General features: G+C 43.5%; 1 protein-coding gene and 1 long non-coding RNA gene across 4 annotated transcripts in view; both read left to right on the top strand.

Annotated features, from left to right (window-relative positions):
• LOC149979634 (uncharacterized) overlaps window positions 1-21,930 on the top strand; it is a 237,291-nt gene that overhangs the window by 170,696 nt on the left and 44,665 nt on the right. The gene's annotated exons all lie outside the window — the stretch shown is intronic.
• adamts13 (ADAM metallopeptidase with thrombospondin type 1 motif, 13) overlaps window positions 11,830-21,930 on the top strand; it is a 14,020-nt gene continuing 3,919 nt past the window's right edge. For both annotated transcript variants that reach the window (XM_036935790.2, XM_036935792.2), the window contains exons 1-18: window positions 11,830-12,133; window positions 12,481-12,547; window positions 14,412-14,680; window positions 14,806-14,971; window positions 15,069-15,205; window positions 15,339-15,422; window positions 15,551-15,675; window positions 15,803-15,949; window positions 16,142-16,276; window positions 16,445-16,595; window positions 16,751-16,855; window positions 16,976-17,133; window positions 17,281-17,344; window positions 20,678-20,804; window positions 20,931-21,079; window positions 21,190-21,310; window positions 21,416-21,496; window positions 21,589-21,770. In XM_036935790.2, coding sequence (XP_036791685.2) covers window positions 12,053-12,133; window positions 12,481-12,547; window positions 14,412-14,680; window positions 14,806-14,971; window positions 15,069-15,205; window positions 15,339-15,422; window positions 15,551-15,675; window positions 15,803-15,949; window positions 16,142-16,276; window positions 16,445-16,595; window positions 16,751-16,855; window positions 16,976-17,133; window positions 17,281-17,344; window positions 20,678-20,804; window positions 20,931-21,079; window positions 21,190-21,310; window positions 21,416-21,496; window positions 21,589-21,770 — 2,349 coding nt within the window. In that variant the 5' untranslated portion in view covers window positions 11,830-12,052. The remainder of the gene's footprint in view (window positions 12,134-12,480; window positions 12,548-14,411; window positions 14,681-14,805; window positions 14,972-15,068; window positions 15,206-15,338; window positions 15,423-15,550; window positions 15,676-15,802; window positions 15,950-16,141; window positions 16,277-16,444; window positions 16,596-16,750; window positions 16,856-16,975; window positions 17,134-17,280; window positions 17,345-20,677; window positions 20,805-20,930; window positions 21,080-21,189; window positions 21,311-21,415; window positions 21,497-21,588; window positions 21,771-21,930) is intronic.

Here is a 21,930-nt window from a genome sequence, read left to right as displayed (position 1 = left end):
TAACCGCCATCGATAAAAGACAGTATTGTGCAGCAGTCTTCATCGACCTGGCCAAGGCTTTCGACTCTGTCAATCACCATATTCTCATCGGCAGACTCAGTAGCCTCGGTTTTTCTAATGACTGCCTTGCCTGGTTCTCCAACCGGTGTGTCAAATCGGAGGGCATGTTGTCCGGTCCTCTGGCAGTCTCTATGGGGGTGCCACAGGGTTCAATTCTCGGGCCGACTCTTTTCTCTGTATATATCGATGATGTTGCTCTCCCTGATCCACCTCTACGCAGACGACATCATTCTGTATACTTCTGGCCCTTCCTTGGACACTGTGCTATCTAACCTCCAAACGAGCTTCAATGCCATACAACACTCCTTCCGTGGCCTCCAACTGCTCTTAAACGCTAGTAAAACCAAATGCATGCTATTCAACCGTTCGCTGCCTGCACCCGCACGCCCGACTAGCATCACCACCCTGGATGGTTCCGACCTAGAATATGTGGACATCTATAAGTAGGTGTCTGGCTAGACTGTAAACTCTCCTTCCAGACTCATATCAAACATCTCCAATCCAAAATCAAATCTAGAATCGGCTTTCTATTTCGCAACAAAGCCTCCTTCACTCACGCCGCCAAACTTATCCTTGTAAAACTGACTATCCTACCAATCCTCGACTTCGGCGATGTCATCTACAAAATGGCTTCCAATACTCTACTCAGCAAACTGGATGCAGTTTATCACAGTGCCATCTGCTTTGTTACTAAAGCACCTTATACCACCCACCACTGCGACCTGTATGCTCTAGGCCCTCGCTACATATTCGTCGCCAGACCCACTGGCTCCAGGTCATCTACAAGTCCATGCTAGGTAAAGCTCCGCCTTATCTCAGTTCACTGGTCACGATGGCAACACCCACTCTTAGCACGCGCTCCAGCAGGTGTATCTCACTGATCATCCCTAAAGCCAAACGGGGTGTTTGGCTGCCTTTCCTTCCAGTTCTCTGCTGCCTGTGACTGAATTGCAAAAATCGTTGAATTTGGAGACTTTTATCTCCCTCACCAACTTTAAACATCTGCTATCTGAGCAGCTAACCGATCGCTGCAGCTGTACATAGTCCATCGGTAAATAGCCCACCCAATTTACCTACCTCATCCCCATACTGTTTTTATTTATTTACTTTTCTGCTCACCAGTATCTCTAACTGCACATGGCTGTCTGATCATTTATCACTCCAGTGTTAATCTGCTAAATTGTAATTATTCGCCTTCCTCCTCATGCCTTTTGCACACTATTTTCTTTATTTTTTATCTTTATTTAACCAGGCAAGTCAGTTAAGAACAAATTCTTATTTTCAATGACAGCCTGGGAACAGTGGGTTAACTGCCTGTTCAGGGGCAGAACGACAGATTTGTACCTTGTCAGCTCGGGGGTTTGAACTCGCAACCTTCCGGTTACTAGTCCAACGCTCTAACCACTAGGCTACCCTATTTTTTTTTTCCTACTGTGTTATTGACTTATTTATTGTTTACTCCATGCGTAACTCTGTGTTGCTGTCTGTTCACACGGCTATGCTTTATCTTGGCCAGGCCGCAGTTGTAAATGAGAACTTGTTCTCAACTACCCTTCCTGGTTAAATAAAGGTGAAATAAATCAAATAAAAACCCGTGCGGCATGACGAGGTACTCATAGTGCCCTGAGGTGGTACTAAATGCCGTCTTCCACTCGTCCCCCTCCCGGATACACACCAGGTTGTAAGCGCTCCTGAGATTCAATTTGAACGTGCATTGACTCGATCGCACTGGCGATGAGAGGCAGCGGGTAGCTGTACCTCACTGTGATCTGATTGATACCCCGATAGTAAATACACGGGCGCAGACCTCCATCCTTCTTCTTCACAAAAAATTAACTTGAGGAGGCAGGTGAAGTGGATGGCCGAAGGTATCCCTGCCCCAGGGATTCGGAGACATATGTTTCCATAGCCGCCTTCTCCTCCTGTGACAGAGGATACACGTGACTCCTGGGAAGTGCTGCGTCTACCAGGAGATTTATCGCACAATCCCCCCGTCGATGGGGTGGTAATTGAGATGCCTTCTTCTCACAGAAGGTGAGAGCCAAATCGGCATATTCTCTCGTGAGTGAAAACTCAATTGAATGAAAACTCCACGAGAAAATCTGTTGACTAGCAAGTGGGAGGGTTTACAGCAGTTGAATAAAATGTATTCAGCCCAGGGACCCACGTCTGCAAAGCCCGTTACACACCTGCATAAGGTACACCACATCAGTCACTGGCTATGTCAATAAGTGCATCGAGGACATCGTCCCCACAGTGAATGTACGTACATACCCCAATCACAAGCCATAAATTACAGGCAACATTCACACTGAGCTAAAGGGTAGAGCTGCCGCTTTCAAGGAGTGGGACTCTAACCTGGAAGCTTATAAGAAATTACTCTATGCCCTCCGACAAACCATCAAACATTCAAAGTGTCAATACAGGACGAAGATCAAATCATACTACACTGGCTCCGACACTTGTCTGATGTGCCACAGCTTGTGAACTATTACAGACTACAAAGGGAAGCACAGCCGAGAGCTGCCCAGTGACACGAGCCTACCAAACAAGCTAAATCATTTCTATGCTCGCCTCCAGGCAAGTAACACTGAAACATGCATGAGAGATGCTCTCATGCTCTCCTCAGCCGATGTGAGTGTAACAGTGTAGATTCCCTCCTTCTCCTCGCCCCTACCTGGGCTCGAACCAGGGACCCTCTGCACACATCAACAGCTGCCACCCTCGAAGCATCATTACCCATCCCTCCACAAAAGCCACGGCCCTTGCAGAGCAAGGGGAACAACTGCTTCAAGGTCTCAGAGCAAGTGACGTCACCGATTGAAACGCTATTAGCACGCACCCCACTAACTAGCTAGCCATTTCACATCGGTTACATGAGTAAGACCTTTAAACAGGTCAACATTCACAAGGCCGCAGGGCCAGACGGATTACAAGGACGTGTACTCCGAGCATGTGCTGACCAACTGGCAAGTATCTTCACTGACATTTTCAACCTCTCCCTGTCCGAGTCTGTAATATCAGCATGTTTCAAGCAGACCACCATAGTCCCTGTGCCCAAGAACACTAAGGTAACCTGCCTGAATGACTACCGACCCATTGCACTCACGTCTATAGCTATGAAATGCTTTGAAAGGCTGGTCATAGCTCACATCAACACCATCATCCCAGAAACCCTAGACCCACTCCAATTTGCATACTGTCCTAACAGATCCACAGATGATGCAATCTCTATTGCGCTCCACACTGCCCTTTTCCACATAGACAAAACAACCTTAAGACAAAACAACCTTTCCCTCAATGTGATCAAGACAAATGAGATGATTGTGGATTACAGGAAAAGGAGGACCGAGCACACCCCTGTTCTCATTGACGGGGCTGTAGTGGAGCAGGTTGAGAGCTTCAAATTTCTTGCTGTCCACATCACCAACAAACTAACATGGTCCAAGCACACCAAGACAGTCATGAGGAGGGCATGCCAAAACCTATTCCCCCTCAGGAGACTGAAAATATTTGGCATGGGTCCTCAAAAGGTTTTACAGCTGCACCATCAAGAGCATCCTGACGGGTTGCGTCAATTTCTGGTATGGCAACTGCTCAGTACACCACTGGGGCCAAGCTTCCTGCCATCCAGGCCCTCTATACTAGGCGGTGTCAGAAGGCCCTAAAATTGTCAAAGACTTCAGCCACCCTAGTCATTGAATGTTCTCTCTGCTACCGCATGTCAAGCGTTATCGGAGCGCCAAGTCTAGGTCCAAGAGGCTTCTAAACAGCTTTTACCCCCAAGCCATAAGACTCCTGAACAGCTAATCAAAAATGGCAACCTGAACTATTTTTATTGCCCCCCCCCCCCCCCCCCCCCCTTTTCTTCGCTGCTGCTACTCTCTGTTATTATGTATGCATGGTCACTTTAATATCTCTACCTACATGTACATATTACCTCAATAACCTTGACACCGATTCCCCCGCACATTGACTCTATACCGGTACCCCCTGTATAAAGCCCCACTATTGCTATTTACTGCTGCTCTTTAATTATTTGTTATTCTTATCTCTTAAATTTTTGTTGGTATTTTCTTAAAACTGCATTATTGTTTAATTAAGGGCTTGTAAGTGAACATTTCACTTGTATTTGGCGCATGTGACAAATACAATTTGATTTGATTTGAGTCCAGATGAAAGCGATGCTCCCTTATTGATATCACTTGTTCAATCCACTTCAGTCAGTGTAGATGAAGAGGAGGAGACAGGTTAAAGAAGAATTGTTAAGCCTTGAGACAAATGAGATATGGATCGTGTATATGTGTGCCATTCAGAGGGTGAATGGGCAAGACAAAATATTTAAGTGCCTTTGAATGGGTATAGTAGTAGGTGTTAGGTGCACCCTTGTGTGTCAAGAACTGCAACTCCGCTGGGTTTTTTATGCTCAACAGTTTCCCGTGTGTATCAACAACGGTCCACTACCCAAAGGACATCCATCCAACTTGACACAGCTGTGGGAAGCATTGGAGTCAACATGGGCCAGCATCCCTTTGATTATTTGTGTATTGTTTTCTAGGTATTATTGAGATAGAAACACAAGCATTTCGCTGCATTTGCGATAACATCTGGCAATCTGTTTACGTGACAAATAAACTTTGACTTGATTTGATACAATGCGTTTGGTGTGTATTGAGAGTATGGACAGTATATGAATAGCAAAGGTGTGTACAGCAGTAGTTTTATAGGATGAGCCATGACTAGGATACAGTATATACATGTAAAGTGGGTAAAACAGCATGTACACATTAAAGTGTTCAGTGTTCAATGACTGTATGTACACAGGACAAAGCAGTGCAGGGTAGAGTACCGGCTAGTGGTAGCCAGCTAGTAACAGTGACTAAGGTTCAGGGCAGGGTATGGGGTGGAGGCCGGCTAGTGGTGACAGTCTAAAAGTCTGATGACCTGGAGATAGAAGCTGTTTATCAGTCTCTCGGTCCCAGACTTGATGCACCTGTACTGTCTCCTCCTTCTAGATGCTAGCGGGGTGAACAGGCGGTGGCTCGGGTGGCTGAGGTCCTTGATGATCTTCTTGGTCCTCCTGTGAGACCGGGTACTGTAGATGTCCTGGAGGACAGGCAGTGTGCCCCCAATGACGCTTTGGGTTGACCACACCACCATCTGGAGAGCCTTGCGGTTGCGGACAGTGCAAATTGCTGTACCAGGCAGTGATACAGCAGGATGCTCTCAATGGTGCATCTGTAGAAGTTTGTGAGCGTCTTAGGGGCCAAGCTTGATTTCTTCAACCTCCTGAGTTCGATAAGGTGCTGCTGTGCCTTCTTCACCACACTGTCTGTGTGAAGGGACCATTTCAGGTGATTTCAGTGATGTGCACACCTAGGAACTTGAAGCTTTTGACCTTCTCCTCCACAGCCTGGTCGATATGGATGGGAGTGTGCACTCTCTGCAGTCTATGATCAGCTCCTTTGTTTCGTTGACGTTGAGGGAGAGGTTTTTTCCTGGCACCACTCCGACCGGGCTCTCACCTCCTTCCTGTGGGCTGTCTCATCATTGTTTGTAATCAGGCTTACCACTGTTGTGATGACAGCAAACTTGATGATTGAGTTGGAGTTGTATGGGGCCCCGCAGTCATGGATTAGCAGGGAGTACAGTACAGAGCAGAGCACAGACCCCTGTGGGGCCCCAGCATTGTGGAAGAGGTGTTGCTGTCTACCTACATCCCTTGGGATTAGCCTGTCAGGATGTCCAGGATCCAGTGATACAGGGAGGGGTTCAGGTTGAGCTGTATTCAATGAACAGCATTCTTACATAGGTATTTCTCTTGTCCAGGTGGGATAAGGCAGTGTGCAGTGCAATGGCGATTGTGTCATTGGTGGATCTGTTGGGGCAGTATGAAAATTGTAGTGGGTCTAGGTTAAGGTGGAGGTGATATGGTCTTTAAACTAGCCTCTCAAAGCACTTCATGATCACAGAAGTGAGTGCTATGGGGCGATAGTCATTTAGTTCAGTTACCTTTGCCTTCTTGGGTTCAGGAACAATGGTGTACATCTTGAAGCAAGTGGGGACAACAGACTGGTATATGGAGAGATTGAATATGTCCGGAAACACACCAGCCAGCTGATCTGCACATGCTCTGAGGATGCGGCTTAGGATGCCATCCGGGCCGCCAGCCTTGCGAGGATTAACACACTTTAATGACTTACTCACGTTGACCATGGAGAACAAGAGCACACGGTCCTAGGGAGCGAAGAAGGCCTGTGTCGGCAGTTAGGTGTTTAGCTTATCTGGAGTGAGGTGTCGGTGTCCTTTAAATGGCTGGATTTCTCTTTATAATCCATGATTGTCTGAGCCGTTGAATTGCGAATCCACTTTGTCCCCGTACTGTCGATTTGCCTCTATGATTGCCTTTTCGGAGGTCATAGCTGTTCAGTTTGTACACGTCTATGTTCCCAGCCACTTTGCCATGGTAAATGCAGTGGTTCCCGCTTTCAGTACTGTGCCAATGCTGCCATCCGTCCTACATTTTTGGTTTGGATAAGTTCAAATTATCACTGCGGGAATAACATCCTTTATGCACTTCCTGATGAACCCAATCACAGCATCAGTGTATACGTTGATGGTATTCTCAAAGGCGACCTGGTACATTTCCCAGTCCGTGTGATCAAAACAATCTTTAAGCATAGATTCTGATTGGTCAGACCAATGTTGAACAGTCCTTACCACAGATGCTTTCTGTTTAAGTTTCTGCCTATAGGTGGGGAGGAGAAGAATGGAGGCATGATCTGATTATCCAAGGTATGTGATGTGCGTGTAGCACAGGAGATGTGTTGATAGAATCTTGGCAGCATTTTCCTCAGATTTCCTTTATTAAAGTCCCCAGCTACAATAAATGCGGCCTCAGGATATGCGGTTTCCAGTTTGCACATAGTCCAGTGTAGTTCATTGAGAGCCGTCACGGTGACGGCTTGGGGGGAATATACACGGCAGTGATAATGACCGAAGACAATTCTCTCGGTAGGTAATCTGGTCGGCATTTGATGGTGAGGTATTTCAGATTGGGAGATGCAGCCGGCAATACATTCGTTCAGCCAATCAGTTTGAAACTATCAGACCAGGGGATCAGTTTGTTTTACGTCTGCTGCATTATCACATCTGTGAAAACCAAGACTGTTCTCAGGGCATACCTAGTTGTAGCTAGATATGTATTTTGGTATTTTATTAGGATCCCCATTAGCTGTTGCGAAAGCAGCAGCTACTCTTCCTGGGGTCCACACAAAACATGAAACATAATACAGAATATCATTAGACAAGAACAGTTCAAGGACAGAACTACATCAATAACAATTTAAAAAGGCACACGTAGCCTACATTTGAATACATACACACAAACTATCTAGGTCAAATAAGGGAGAGGCGTTGTGCCGTGAGGTGTTGCTTTATTCGTTTTTTTAAACCGTGTTTGCTGTTCATTTGAGCAATATGAGATGGGAGTTCCATGCAATAATGGCTCTATTTAATACTGCACGCTTTCTAGAATTTGTTTTGGATTGGGGGACTGTGAAAATACCCCACGTGGCATGTCTGGTGGGGTAAGTGTGTGTGTGTCAGAGCTGTGTGTAAGTTGACTATGCAAACAATTTGTAATTTTTAAGGCATTAATGTTTCTTATGAAAAGAAGTGATGCAGCCAGTCTTTCCTCAACTCTTAACCAAGAGAGACTGCCATGCATAGTATTTATATTAGCCCTCTGATTACAAGGAAGAGCAAGACATGCCATTCTGTTCTGGGCCAGCTGCAGCTTAACTAGGTCTTTCCTTGGAGCACTCGACCACATGACTGGACAATAATCAAGATAAGACAAAACTAGAGCCTCAGGACTTGCTTTTTGGAGTGGAGTGTCAGAAAAGCAGAGCATCTCTTTCTTATGGACAGACCACTCCCCATCTTTACAACTATTGAATATATATGTTTTGACCACGACAGTTTACAATATGTTCAAGTCAGGTTGGGGACAATTTTAGCTTTTCCTAACCGTAACCTAATTCTCCTAACCTGCCACATGAATTATCCTAACCTGCCCGTTTAAATTCTCCTAACCTGCTACAAAAAGTAACTTCTGCTAGTCAGACCCGCCCTGAGAACAGTCTTGGTTTCCACTAATGGGCTAGAGCGCTGCGTTAGGTTACGGGTGAAAAAACTGCTGCAACTTAATTGGCTGTTCCCATTCGGCCCCGGTTGAGATGTGTGTACTTTGTGCTCCCTCTAAAATAATTGGTGCATGACGCCCCTGATTGGGAATTGTAAGAAAATAAGGACAGTTAGAGGAGAGATGTCTTTCTGGCAGTTGGGTTTGTTGTTGTTTTCAGTATTTTATGAAAAAGTAATGTAAAATTATTTTTCTATGGCCACAGAAATGTACCCCTGGTCAGATAAAATCCCTAAACACATATACAGGGCAGACCTCCCCATCAGTTTCAATTTCCATATCTGTCAGCGGGCTACAGGCAAAATGTTTATTTGAAATGAATTGTTTGGGTTTAAGTGAACTGGGACTGGGTTGACTAAAGGCTGAAAGCTGGATGCAGTCAGTACATATCCTCTTAATATTCACAACAGAGAGAAACCCATTGTATCTGACAGGGGCTCGGGACAGCCTTTTAGTATTCACAAGAGCAGTCCTGCTCTTACATTGCACAAATAGCAGGTATACTCTCAGAGGAATAGATTGAGTATAATAAACTGCCTGTGCACTGGGCAGTATGCTATGAGGTGTTTGGTAACAGATGGGCGAATGTGTGCGTCTTGTTCCTGACTGTGCCCAATACTTGGCAAACATATAACTTTGCCAGTCTGTGTGTTGGGAGTGTTTAACCAGGCCAGTGCAGCCTGTCTCTCAGCACTTGCCAAGGTCTCCCTTCCTACCCTGTATCCTCTTGAGCCATCACCGTCCCCAATCATTTGAGGCTCCTTTCGCAATCACTTTCCTAATGCATTTCTGCACCTTTAGGCCAATGTATTGGTAAACTTTGAAGATAATAGTAATAGAAGTACCATTTTTTACATTATATTGTAGTATTTGCAACTTTTGGTTCTTTCTCATTGAAACTCACAGCATCTTTGTTTTATGACTGATATGGTCATGAATAATTTGAAATAATGACTGACGTTGCAATTTGAAATAATTATTCCATGTTAATACTGAGAGACATGTTGTGTAGCACACAAGATCCGAGCTGTGCTCCAATCTCTAGACTTTATGCAAGGCAACTAATATAGAGTATTTTTGTTATCATATCCACCGCTATCAACACTCTTCATGTCCATATAGTATATTATAGTGAATAACTTAACCCAACGATAATAATGTAATAATATTCCAAACAATCCGTTGGATGTTCTATTGAAGCAGTATATGGCTAAACCTGTCTAATGGTAACTGACTGACTTGAATTTCCATGCCTGGCACAGCATTGGGGATGCAATAAAAGATCCTTCAATAGAGGGAAATAGTGCACAGAATCCCTCTGTGAAGCCAGATTTGACAGATGCTTTATTACATTAGAACTGTGAAAAGACAGCAACCCTCCTGCAAAAAACTAAGCCCCAAAAACAATTAAAGGAAACATCCAAAAAGGATGTTTTGAGGCTATTAATGCTGATGTTTTTAAGTGCTGCTCAACCATTTTCTAATCACAAGTGACAGACTTACTCCATCAGCACAGCAATGCCTGCGGATCAATAAAGACCAGCAAATACTGAAATTAAAAACACCAGGAGAAAGACAAATAATGACAATCGTGTATGTTAGATTGAAATTCATGACTCCAGGCCAATTTACTTTAGCAGGACAAAGTTAATTAATTATCATGAACATTTGGTCATTTCAAAGGACAATACATAAAGAGTTGACTAGGAAAGGATGTTTTAGATTAGAATAGTGGTGAGCCACGGTGTATATGTTAAGTGTACAGTAAGGGCACATAATGAAGCTAATGTACTACGAGGTAGAAACATTAGTAGGCACTTTCTGGATGCCACAGATTTCAAGTGAGTGAATAAGGACAACCAATAAACAAGTATCTCATGGTGGTATTGTATGCAGGACATATCCACTCTGCATAATGTTGGAGATCCAATCTGAGAGGGAAACCATACATACTGGGGGATACTCCTTCAGCACAGTTATCTTAAAGTTCTCAACCTGTTTCTATCATTTTTCATTGTCTGGTTCACAGGTAGCCTGTGTGGTTTTCAAACCTCTCTTCTGGGATACCCAAAGGTTTAACTTGTTCAGATTTTTCCTGAACTAGCTCACATGATTCACCTATTCAAGGGCTTGATGAATAGTTGACAGGTGGAATCAGATGTGCTAGCTGTGGAATAGTTAAAAGTGGAATAGTTCAAATACATGGAACAGTTGAGGTTTGAAAACCCCTGTCCTACAGCACCATTTTCCAAACCAGCGGGATAATCTCTCAGCAGGTGGCAACTATTCCAGGGGGGAAGCAGGTTTCAACATAGCAGCTCTGTTGGTATACTGCCTGATACCCAGCTGTTAATTCAGACTGACAACAGGCAGATATCTAGCCGACTAATGGCAGATGGGACTGGAATCCCAGCTTTATAGTGATAAACTATGCCCACTGTGGAGAGGGGGGGCAGAGAGAGAGATGCACTCAAATTAGTATGATATGTTACGTTTGGTATGTATTAATTTGTAGATGTCCATCATCCATTTGGTATGATATTGTACAAATTGTAAATTGTAACATATGTTAAGAATTTGCAGTACTTATGATACGTTACAAATTCCAATATGTTGTGGCTAACGTTAGCTAGGGGTTAAGGTCAGGAGTTGGGTTAAGGCTAGGATTAGCTAACATGCTAAGTAGTTGCAAAGCTGCTAATTAGCTAAAGTTGTCTGCGACGAGATATGAACATGCAACCTTCGGGTTGCTAGACATTCACGTTATACACCACCCTCCTTTTGATTTTGCCTTAAGTAACCTTCTGTCTTATGTAACCATACCAAACAGATCATACTCATTTTAATTTACTTTGTTAGGTATTATCTAGTCTATGAGACCAGGCTGGTAGACATCACATCTACAGGGGTCACCATGTAGCCTAGTGGTTAGAGCGTTGGGCCAGTAACCGAAAGGTTCCTGTATCAAATCCCTGAGCTGACAAGGTAAAAATGTGTAGTTCTGCCCCTGAAAAAGGCAGTTAACCCACTGTTCCTGGTAGGCTGTCATTGTAAATAAGAATTTGTTCTAAACTGACTTGCCTAGATAAATAAAATCTAAGGAGCATTCAGTCCTAAAGTACATCTGTAATGTTACAATGGGCCTTGTCTGCCCTCTGGTGGTTCTATATTACACTTACAAAAATGTATGGCCTGCAGCATTTATGATAGTGTGTGTGAACTTGTGTATATTCAGTTTAGAGCTTCTGTGAAAATGATAAGGCCAAATGAACATCCTGTTTTTTTCTTTGATTTGCACACTTAGTTAGAAAGTCATTGCTGGAAATTGTTATATCAACAAGCCGTCAAGTTCAAAATATTATTTATAATGTCATTTCCATGTGCTAACTCTCATGGAATTTTTTTGTCTTACAGTACTATGTCACTAACAAAATACTGTACATGAAACAAGCAAGGGGTGAGTTTGTGGACAAATGTACTGTTCTGCACTGTGACACCCGCCAGTGACATCCAGTGACCAATAGAATAAACAACAGTGTTCACCAACCAGCCAATCAGCTGGCATTGCTCTTTTCACCTACTCCCACAGTGAAAATCAACAAATGAAGTCTGTCACTTATCAACTACTGCCCCTGATGTTTTAGTAAACTTGTTTGCCACTTCCCCATTTGGCTGGGTCTTATCAGACTGGGCTGGAAGGAAGATCTTGGTCCTCTTACTCTGATAGATATATAGCAAGGCCAGGTAGTGTGTGGTGTGGTCCCACAGGGAGAGGAGAGGGGAAACATGGCAGCCTTGGCGCTGCTCTGTCTGCTGTCAGTGCTGCCAGGCTCCACAGCAATACTAATGAGATCTCCACTGGAGGAGGTAAGTGGAAAACACACGGATGTGGTTGGTGATTCTTCTGTTTGTGACATCTGCAAAGTACATTGACCTCCACAACTTGCGCTGTTTATCGTCCTGCGGAAATCTCTACCTACAGAGAGGCAGATCACAGGTTTCACAGGATCTCAGTTGTATGATACACTTAAAAGTTACATTTTTCAGGGGTTCTGTAGAGATATTATTGTTGTTCAGTTGATTGTGCTCCTCGTGGACATAGGCCTGCTGTAATCTGTCACACTGTGTACAAACCAGGAATGGATTAGTGAATCTAATCCTCATGTTGCTGCTCACAAAATGACCCCAACATTTCATGTGTATCCCCTCTCCAGCTATTTCTGCACTCCCTGGATCAAAAGGACATGGTGTTTTATTTTGGTACTGACTCTGCTACTTCAGGTATGACTGAATAATGACACAGTTTCCATAGGGTTACAGTGAGCTACTGAATCATTATGGTGGATACAATCATTCACATACAGTGGCAAGAAAAAGCCTGTGAACCCTTTGGAATTCCCTGGATTTCTGCATAAATTTGACATAATTTTTTTTATCTGATCTTCATCTAAGTCACAACAATAGACAAACACAGTGTGCTTAAACTAATAACACACAAATTATTGTATTTTTCTTGTCTATATTAAATACATAATTTAAACATTCACAGTGTAGGTTGGAAAAAGCATGTGAACCGCTAGGCTAATGACTTCTCCAAAAGCTAATTGGAGTCAGCTAACCTGGAGTCCAATACATTTCTATTTACCTTTATTTAACTAGGCAAGTCAGTTAAGAACAAATTCTTATTTTTGATGACGGCCTAGGAACAGTGGGTTGACTGCCTGTTTAGGGGCAGAACAACAGATTTGTACCTTGTCAGCTCGGGGATTTGAACTTGCAACCTTTCGGTTACTAGCCCAACACTCTAACCACTACGAGATTGGAGATTTTTGATTAGAGCTGCCCTGCCCCATAAAAAAACACTCACAAAATTTGAGTTTCCTATTCACAAGAAGCATTGCTTTATGCTGACCATGCCTCGAACAAAAGAGATCTCAGAAGACAATAAGAATTGTTGCCCTGCATAAAGCTGGAAAGGGTTACAAAAGTATCTCTAAAAGTCAGTCCACGGTAAGACAAATTGTCTATAAATGGAGAAATTTCAGCACTGTTGCTACTCTCACTAGGAGTGGCTGTCCTGCAAAGATGACTGCAAGAGCACAGCGCAGAATGCTCAATGAGGTTAAGAGGAATCCTAGAGTGTCAGCTAAAGACTTACAGAAATCTCTGGAGATGCTAACATCTCTGTTGACGAGTCTACAATACGTAAAACACTAAACAAGAATGGTGTTCATGGGAGGACACCATGGAAGAAGACACTGCTATCCCAAAAAAACATTGCTGCACATCTGAAGTTCACAAAAGAGCACCTGGATGTTCCACAGAGCTACTGGCAAAACATTCTGTGGACAGATAAAACTAAAGTTGTGTTGTTTGGAAGGAACACACAACACACCAACATCAAAACCTCCTCCCAACTATAAACTATGGTGGAGGGAGCATCATGGTTTGGGGCTGCTTTGCTGCCTCAGGGCCTGGACAGCTTGCTATCATCGACGGAAAAATGAATTCCCAAGTTCATCAAGACATTTAGCAGGAGAATGTTAGGCTATTTGTCTGCCAATTAAAGCTCAACAGAAGTTAGGTGATGCAACAGGACAACAACCCAAAAGACAGAAGTAAATCAACAACTGAATGGCTTGAACAGAAGAAAATACGCCTTCTGGAGTGGCCCAGTCAGTCCTAACCGCAACCCGATTGATATGCTGTGGCATGACCTCAAGAGTGGTTCACACCAGACATCCCAAGAATATTGTGGAAATTAAACAGTTTTGTAAAGAGGAATGGTCAAAAAAATTCCTCCTGACTTTTGTGCAGGTCTGATCCGCAACTACAGAAAACATTTGGTTGAGGTTATTGCTGCCAAAGGAGGGTCAACCTGTTATTAAATCCAAGGGATCACGTACTTTTTCCAACCTGCACTGTGAATGTTTACACGGTGTGTTCAATAAAGACATGAACAACTATGATTGTTTGTGTTATTAGTTTAAGCAGACTGTGTTTGTCTTTTGTTGGGACTTACTGTACTTACTTAGATAATGATCAGATAACATTTTATGACCAATTTATGTAGAAATCCAGATAATTCTAAAGGGTTCATACTTTTTCTTCCCACTGTACAGTATTGTAACCTTTCTCACCCCAGTGCCGGAGTTTCAGCTCATCTGGACAGACTGTGCCTCTACGGAGCTGCACACTGGCCCCTGGCGATGCTCCTTCGAGACCGAAGGGAAGCGCTTTGTGCTGGGGCTCGGGGAGAGGAAGCAGTCCTTCTCCTGTCAGTCCAGATTAGAGACAGCGCGGAACACCACTCTCAACACCAGAAGGAAAAGTCATGCCATGTGTTGTCAGCAGGCCAAAGTTCTACATCCCCCTTCAACTAAAGGATTTCTCACCATCTGTGCCAGGAAAATGGTACGTTTTCCAAGTTAACACAAACAATTCTACAGTTTACTCATTTATTTATACTGTTATTCTGTTATTCATTCATAATTCTCTTAAATTCATTTGGATTGCAAATATTTCTCCATTTCCAACAGCAAGGCCTGGTTGTTGCAGGTAAAGAGAAGGAGAGACTATACATTCAGCCAGTGCTTCAAAAACACATTCATCTGACTGAAGTCAGAAACTGTTCCAGTCCAGGAACACCTCATCTGGTGTTCCACCAGCCATTTACTGCCAGAGGCCCCCCCAGACACTCTCACAGTCAGTGTTCAAGCATTATAGCATTGTATTTAATGTTTCATACTTCATCCTCGCACATTCTATTAGCATACGGCTCTTTTTGTCTTCATCCTGACAGTGAAGAGGCTGCGTCGCCAAAGGTCAGCCATAATGCCTGAGGTGACCCACCTGGAGCTGCTAGTGGTGGTGGCGCCTGACGTGCAGCTTGTCCACAGGCAGGACACAGAGAGATACATACTTACCAACCTCAACATTGTGAGTTTGTCTGTCTGCCTGCCTGTTTGCCTACCTGCCTGTCTTTGTCTGTTTGTTATTGTTTGTGTCAGGCATCTGAATGATTATTGAAAGTGGTCATCCAGTGTTGGTGTGTCCTGCTATCTTCCCACAGGCCTCAGAGCTGCTGAGGGACATGACACTGGGAGCCAACATGAGAGTGCATCTGGTCCGCATGATCATCCTCTCAGAACCAGAGGTCAGTGTCTGACAATGTCTGTCCACCGCACACCACACACACACCTGGGTGGGCCAGTCTGCCATGGAGGCCTGGCTGAGGAGCCAGAATAATGCTTCCCTCTCTGAGTGCTATGTTCTCACTTTCAGCCAGAGATTAACATCTCCACCAACATCTCCTCGTCTCTGACGAGTGTGTGTGAGTGGGCCAGAAGGGTCATCCCCTCTAATGACACTGACCCCCTGCATGCTGACCTTGTGTTATACATCACAAGGTAGGTCATTGTACTTTATCCTGTGCTATTTTTTCAAATTGAATTGTAGTCTGTCTGAAGTTAGAACATTTATATAATTGTAAATCTTGTGGTTTTACTTTACTGTAATTTGTTTGTCCTCAACCAGATTTGATCTGGAGCTGCCCAATGGGAACAAGCAGGTGAGGGGCGTGACCCAGCTAGGCGGGGCATGTTCTAGCCAATGGAGTTGTGTAATCACAGAGGACACAGGCTTTGATCTGGGCATCACCATCGCTCATGAGATAGGCCACAGGTAATTTGAAAAGGAAAAGGCACAATGCTCGCTCACCATTAAAAACCATTAAAAAACAGATTATTTTATTTAAGCAACTATCAAAAGCTTAGGCCACAGGTAAGACATAGTGGCATGAGATAGGCCACAGGTAAGACATTGTCAATAGCATGGGATGAGCTACAGGTAGTAATCTTCACTTCTTTCCCCCAGCTTTGGTATAAACCATGATGGGATTGGTAACACATGCAGCAGCAGTGGCTTTATGATGGCCTCTGATGGAGGCTACAACAGTGTGGATCTCACCTGGTCCCAGTGCAGCAGACAGCAGCTGTACACATTCTTCAGGTAAGCATGCCAGCTGTTTCTCACATGGATTCTTAATAATGAACTGTTCATCATAAGTAGATTACTCTGCAGAAATGTAATAATGGTCAGTGGTACTGTACACAACACAGTGAGTATTGTAGAAGGCTGGTGATGAGAGTAAGATATGTGTTTGTATTGCTATTCTAGTGAAGGCAAGGCTGACTGTGTGAAAGACTTGCCTGTCCTGGTTGGCTCTCTGCAAGACTGGAAGCCAGGCCTTTACTATGGTGTGGACGACCAGTGCCGGATAGCGTTTGGTAGCACCGCCAGGGCCTGCTCCTTCACCAACACTGACCTGGTAAGGCACACATTATGACATTAATGGCAGCCACTTCTGTGAATATACTATCATGGTTATACTGTAGTAATAAGACTGGTTATACAGTATGTTGACAGTATCTATAGCTCTGTCTGGGTAAGGCTTTCCCAGTGTTAATTCTTTCCTCCTGTCAGCCTGTGTGCCGTGTTCTCTCCTGCCACATCAAACCTGATGACAACAGCTCATGTAAACGTCTGCTGGTGCCTCTGTTGGATGGGACAGAGTGTGCACCCAACCAGGTACAGCCTTATGTTATCACTAGTCACATTCCATCATTATGACTATGTTTGGTCAAAGTATGCAACATTTGGGTTGTGAAATGAAAGCAGCCCTGACCTCTAACCCTGCATGTCCTCTAGTGGTGCCTGAAGGGCCGCTGTGTGTCCCCAGACCAGCTCAGCTCCTCTTCCTCTGTGGTGGTGCACGGGTCCTGGTCCAGCTGGTCCCAGTTCTCCCCATGCTCACGGATATGTGGCGGGGGCGTCACTTCCCGGACCAGGCAATGCAATAACCCACGGTAACAAGAAACAAAAGTCAACGCTAATTCTCATGACTCCTCTCAAGTGCAAGTGGTACATTTCTGGCAAATGAGATTAGCGAAACAGTATATTATTCTTGATGGATGTCTTCATAATTTTCATTTAAATAATGTTTTCATTTCCAGACCTGCATTTGGTGGGAATGATTGCAAGGGCAGGGATACAGAGGCGGAACTTTGTCACCAGCAGGTAAAACTCCACAGGTCATGTTTATGTTTACAGTGGGCCTCCGCAGGTCATTTTTACAAGGTAAATTGTTGCACCATTTATTCTGTGCCGTGCGTACTGTAAGTGTATGTATGCACATGTATGGAGCGATTTCAGTGCTAAAAATTGTATTTTTTAAAATTTGTATTAGGATATTGAATTTGAATGTAATATTGTTTTATTTGTAATGCACAAATTGATTCATTGAATTCATAAATTGAACTTGTAATTCATGAATTGAATGTAGTATATAGCATACAGTTTTTCAATTAAATTTCTATTTAATATTCAAAAACAATGAATATTAAAATTCAAAATGTATATATTCCGTTTCAATATGGTAGATATTGCATTCATTTTCTGTATATCAAGTTTACAAACTAACATTCACATGTTAAAATTCAGATTCAAAACTTGTCCTGGTACTTTGCCAGCCAGGAAAGGTAAAGGAGCACAGATATAATCAAACACTCTCTGTGGTAAACTGATGGTTGAATGTATTTTATTCCTATGAATTTGGCGCACAGGAGACCTGGGTTAGAACCCCCATCAGTCAAACTAACACGTCTTCATGTCTCAGGCAAGGTTGCTCATCATATTCATGGATCACCAAACCACCTTTGTTGCACTCTCATTAAATGGGGTGCACAGATCTGCCTGCTTCTTTTTTCCACAGAAAGTGTTTTTGTTGTGCAGTAGGCCTGATTTCGAAACCAGTTAGTTATATTGGTGCCGTGATCTCTAAGTATGAGGTCAAAGGGGGGTAAAATGTAACCAAGATGGTTCGATGAACCACGCTCTTTTGATGACAAAGCTTGCTGGAGACTTGAGTTAGGTTCCTGAACTCATTCCTATGGGCTTTAGCTAAGTGGGCTAACACAGTCTTGTGACATACAGGAGACCTGGTTGGAACCCAGTCAGAGTTAGATTAAGTAAGGAGTGGAAAGGCTATCCTTAGAAGGGCTATAACAGGGCTATTCCACTATATTCTTATCGGGACCGAACTGTGGTTTTTGTGACACTCCCTTCCAATGTTCCCTCTAAAAAATGTTGTCACTAAGCAAATTTCAGGTCTGCTGAGTGCAAACTTGAACGTTGTGAAAATTCTGTACAACTTCCAGATTGCTTTTACTGTGAACACTGAGGCAGTACCTGCTTTAAGTTACAGTTTTAACAGTGGTCAAGTAGGCTACTGTGACTATTTGATCAAAATGATGGAGAAAAATGCTACTCATTTTAACATGGAAATAGCTGTTCTATCATTCAGCCTACAGTAACAGCCAATGTGTGGTGTTCAATGCAGGCCTACATTCCATGATACTTTTGAAAAAAAACATGCAGGGCTTGACATTAACCTGTTTATCCACTTGTCCTTTTCTGATGCAAGAAACTACTTTACAAAATAATATTCCCATACCATTATAGAGAATCAGACAAATTATGCTACCCTCTACCCATTGACTAATTAGCTTATTCAAGCCTGTCTCAAAATACAACACTGCCCCTTTAAGACAAAAAAAAGCTCTTTACCTGACTTGCTTTTCAAAGATGTCTAGAAATGTACATGTTTTGTGCTCTTGTAGGAAGTAATCACTCCCCTATTGCTGACTACAAATGATCTATAGCTGAGCTAATAACTCCCTAAAGCAAAGGATATGAACAAAATGTACACGCGTGGCTACATGCAGCTCTCGCTTTAATCTCAAAACAAGCGCATCTACTCACGACCGCTCATGCTGTAAACACAGTCCAGTTCAAAATAAATGGCACAGATCCATATATGGCAATGGTCTATTTGCATATAGGCCTACTGCAGCTCTGATTGGTTATGCCGCACCAATCTGTGTAGATTATGGGCTGAGTCCTATGCTAATGCATTCTGCCTTCAACAAAATCTCTTGCATAGTTCATTTTGTTTCGGTATGTTGCATTGAAAGTGAATAATATTGCGTTGATTCGATCACAATTGCCACAGTAAAGGGAAACGTTGATAATGTTAACAGGGAAAACTCTAGAACAGTGGTCAATGACGCTGCCGGTGTGATCGAAGCGTAACGCTTCAAACACACTGACAGCGTCATTGCACAAAATATGCAACAAAAGTTCAACATTCACCTTCTGCTCCCATTTCCGTCAAGCCGTCTACGATAAATCCAACGTATGCACCACACCGTACGCACTGCAACTGCCTCTGCAACGCAATGCTGCAAGGCAAATGCAGTGTTTCATTGGAAATGAATGTAATTCTGGTGTACCAAAATGTAATGACGCTGTCGGTGTGTTCGAAGAATAAGAACATAAACCCTCACTCATAAAAACAGCAGCTTTTAAACACTTTGAAATCTCACAGTATCAACTTTGCTGTAGCTTTCTTTTATGCCTGTTACTGCGGACACGGTAATCTGAGCCATCCGTTTGGCCAGCGTTAGACCTAAGTGCACTTGATTTGCTCTCCGGCCAACCGGGAAGGCAGAGTTTGTACCTCCAGACACATGAAATGGTTAAAAAAGGCAACAGTTCATCTACACAGCACACAAGGCAGCTGAATCAGGTGCACCTACCGCCAACAGCCCGAGATGAATAAAAAATAAAAATAAAAATATTTTTTTACAGAAATGTTTGGCGATCGACTTGGAGATTGACCAGTCGATCGCGATTGACCGGTTGGTGACAACTGCTCTAGAAAGTTGAGTAAAATTGAATCTCGTGCTTCTCTCCATGGGCTGATATTTTTTCTGCGTGGCAGTTCTGTTTACCACAGAGAGCATTTGATTATGTATTTTCTCCTCTACCTTTCCTGGCTTGCCAGGAGGCTCTCTCAGGTTTTGAATTTGAATTTAGAGATCTGAATTTGAAAACTGAATCTGAATGCATCCGAGAAGTTGAATATATGAAACTTTGATCAACTTTAAATAAAAGTTTGGAAACTTGATACACAGACAATGAATGCAATATCTACCCTATTGAAGATGAATATATAAATATGAAATTAAAACTGAATGCAATATTCTATTCAAATTATGAATAATATGATCAAATTAGTGCATTACCGATTAAAAAATATGACATAAAAAAAAATCTATATCCTAAATGATGTAATTCAAATACAATTTCTGTTAGCACTGAAATAACTCCATACACATGCTTCGAGTGGAATGAGGGAAGTTGAACTGGAAATAGAAATGTTGCTTCTCTTCAAAAGATTATTATGATCGAAAGTTCAATTGGTCGTCAAAAGGATGTTAACTGAAACATAGGGTGTGAACACAAGCAATGTTCAGGCATTCTTCCCCTCACACTATGCTGTCTGAGTAGCAGTGTGAAAGGACCCAGCTGGCCTTCATGGCAGAGCAGTGCGCCCAGACAGATCTACAGCCCCTGTACCTGTCCCCCAACACGGCCTCCCTCTACACCTGGATCCCTGCTGTAGGCTTTGTCACAGGTGGGCCAAGACATCTTGTCAATGGGGAATGGTTGGGTCATTGGGATGGAGGGCAATAAACAAAGGACAAACTACTACATTACTGACTCCCTCCACTGTATTCCTCTGATTTACCCCCATGACCAGGGGATGAACAGTGCAGGTACATGTGCCAGTGTAAGGGAGAGAACTTCATTGTGAGCCGTGGGTCTCAGTTTGTGGATGGGACTCGTTGTGAACCAGACAGTCCAGCTCCCCTTGGTGCCACGACAGCTTGTCTAGGAGGGACGTGCCAGGTAAAGGCCTGCTTCGGTTTCTCCACCTTAGAGAGTTCTAGAGACGCTTTGAGAAATTATTAGACCTGACATGTCCTCATAAGCTAACAGGAAATAATTTATTCCACTAGCTGTTTGGCTGTGATGGAGTGTTGAAGTCTGGGAAGGTGGAGGATGTGTGTGGGGTATGTGGAGGGGATGGCTCCTCTTGCAGTCTCACCTCTCAGTCTTACAGTGGTGGTCAGGCCAGAGGTAACAGCTCAAATATCCCCATTCTTCAGTCTGGAGAGTGATCATTTCTACCTCCATCTCATTCCAGTAATTAAACTAGATTTTCCCTGCTTAATTGATTCTCAGAGTACGTCACATTCCTGACCCTGCCAGTAAACGCCACTCAGGTTCACATTGTCAACAGGGCACCCGTCTTCACTCACCTGGGTGAGTATCTGGGGTGACCTTGGGTGGTTTGAAAAGAAACCCCAAATCATATAAAGGACAATAAGCAAGGTGTCTGGTGTTTTTACCCATAGCGGTGTTGATTGGGAATCAGTATGTTGTGTCTGGGAGTGGCAGTATTGCGTTAAACATCACTCACCCCTCTCCTCTGGAGGACGGTCGTCTGGTTTATCGTCTGTACCTGACCCCTGACCTCCTGCCTCTCATGGAGGAGCTGCTGCTGCCTGGAACTGTTACAGAGGAGACACACGTTCAGGTCAGCAGGGAGAGACATATTCCCAGACATGGCAACAGACACTCCAAATATCAGAGGGGATAACTGTGAGAGACACATATAGAAGAGGAACAGTATCTCCATTCACTATGTACACACACATATAGAACTTTACTGACTCCTCAAAATAGAAAGGTATATG

Source organism: Oncorhynchus mykiss, chromosome 11, assembly GCF_057628025.1.
Source record: "Oncorhynchus mykiss isolate SJ-2025 chromosome 11, ASM5762802v1, whole genome shotgun sequence".
Lineage (NCBI taxonomy): Eukaryota > Metazoa > Chordata > Actinopteri > Salmoniformes > Salmonidae > Oncorhynchus > Oncorhynchus mykiss.
Note: the sequence above shows the minus strand (reverse complement) of the source record. Positions and strands in the feature narration are given on the sequence as shown.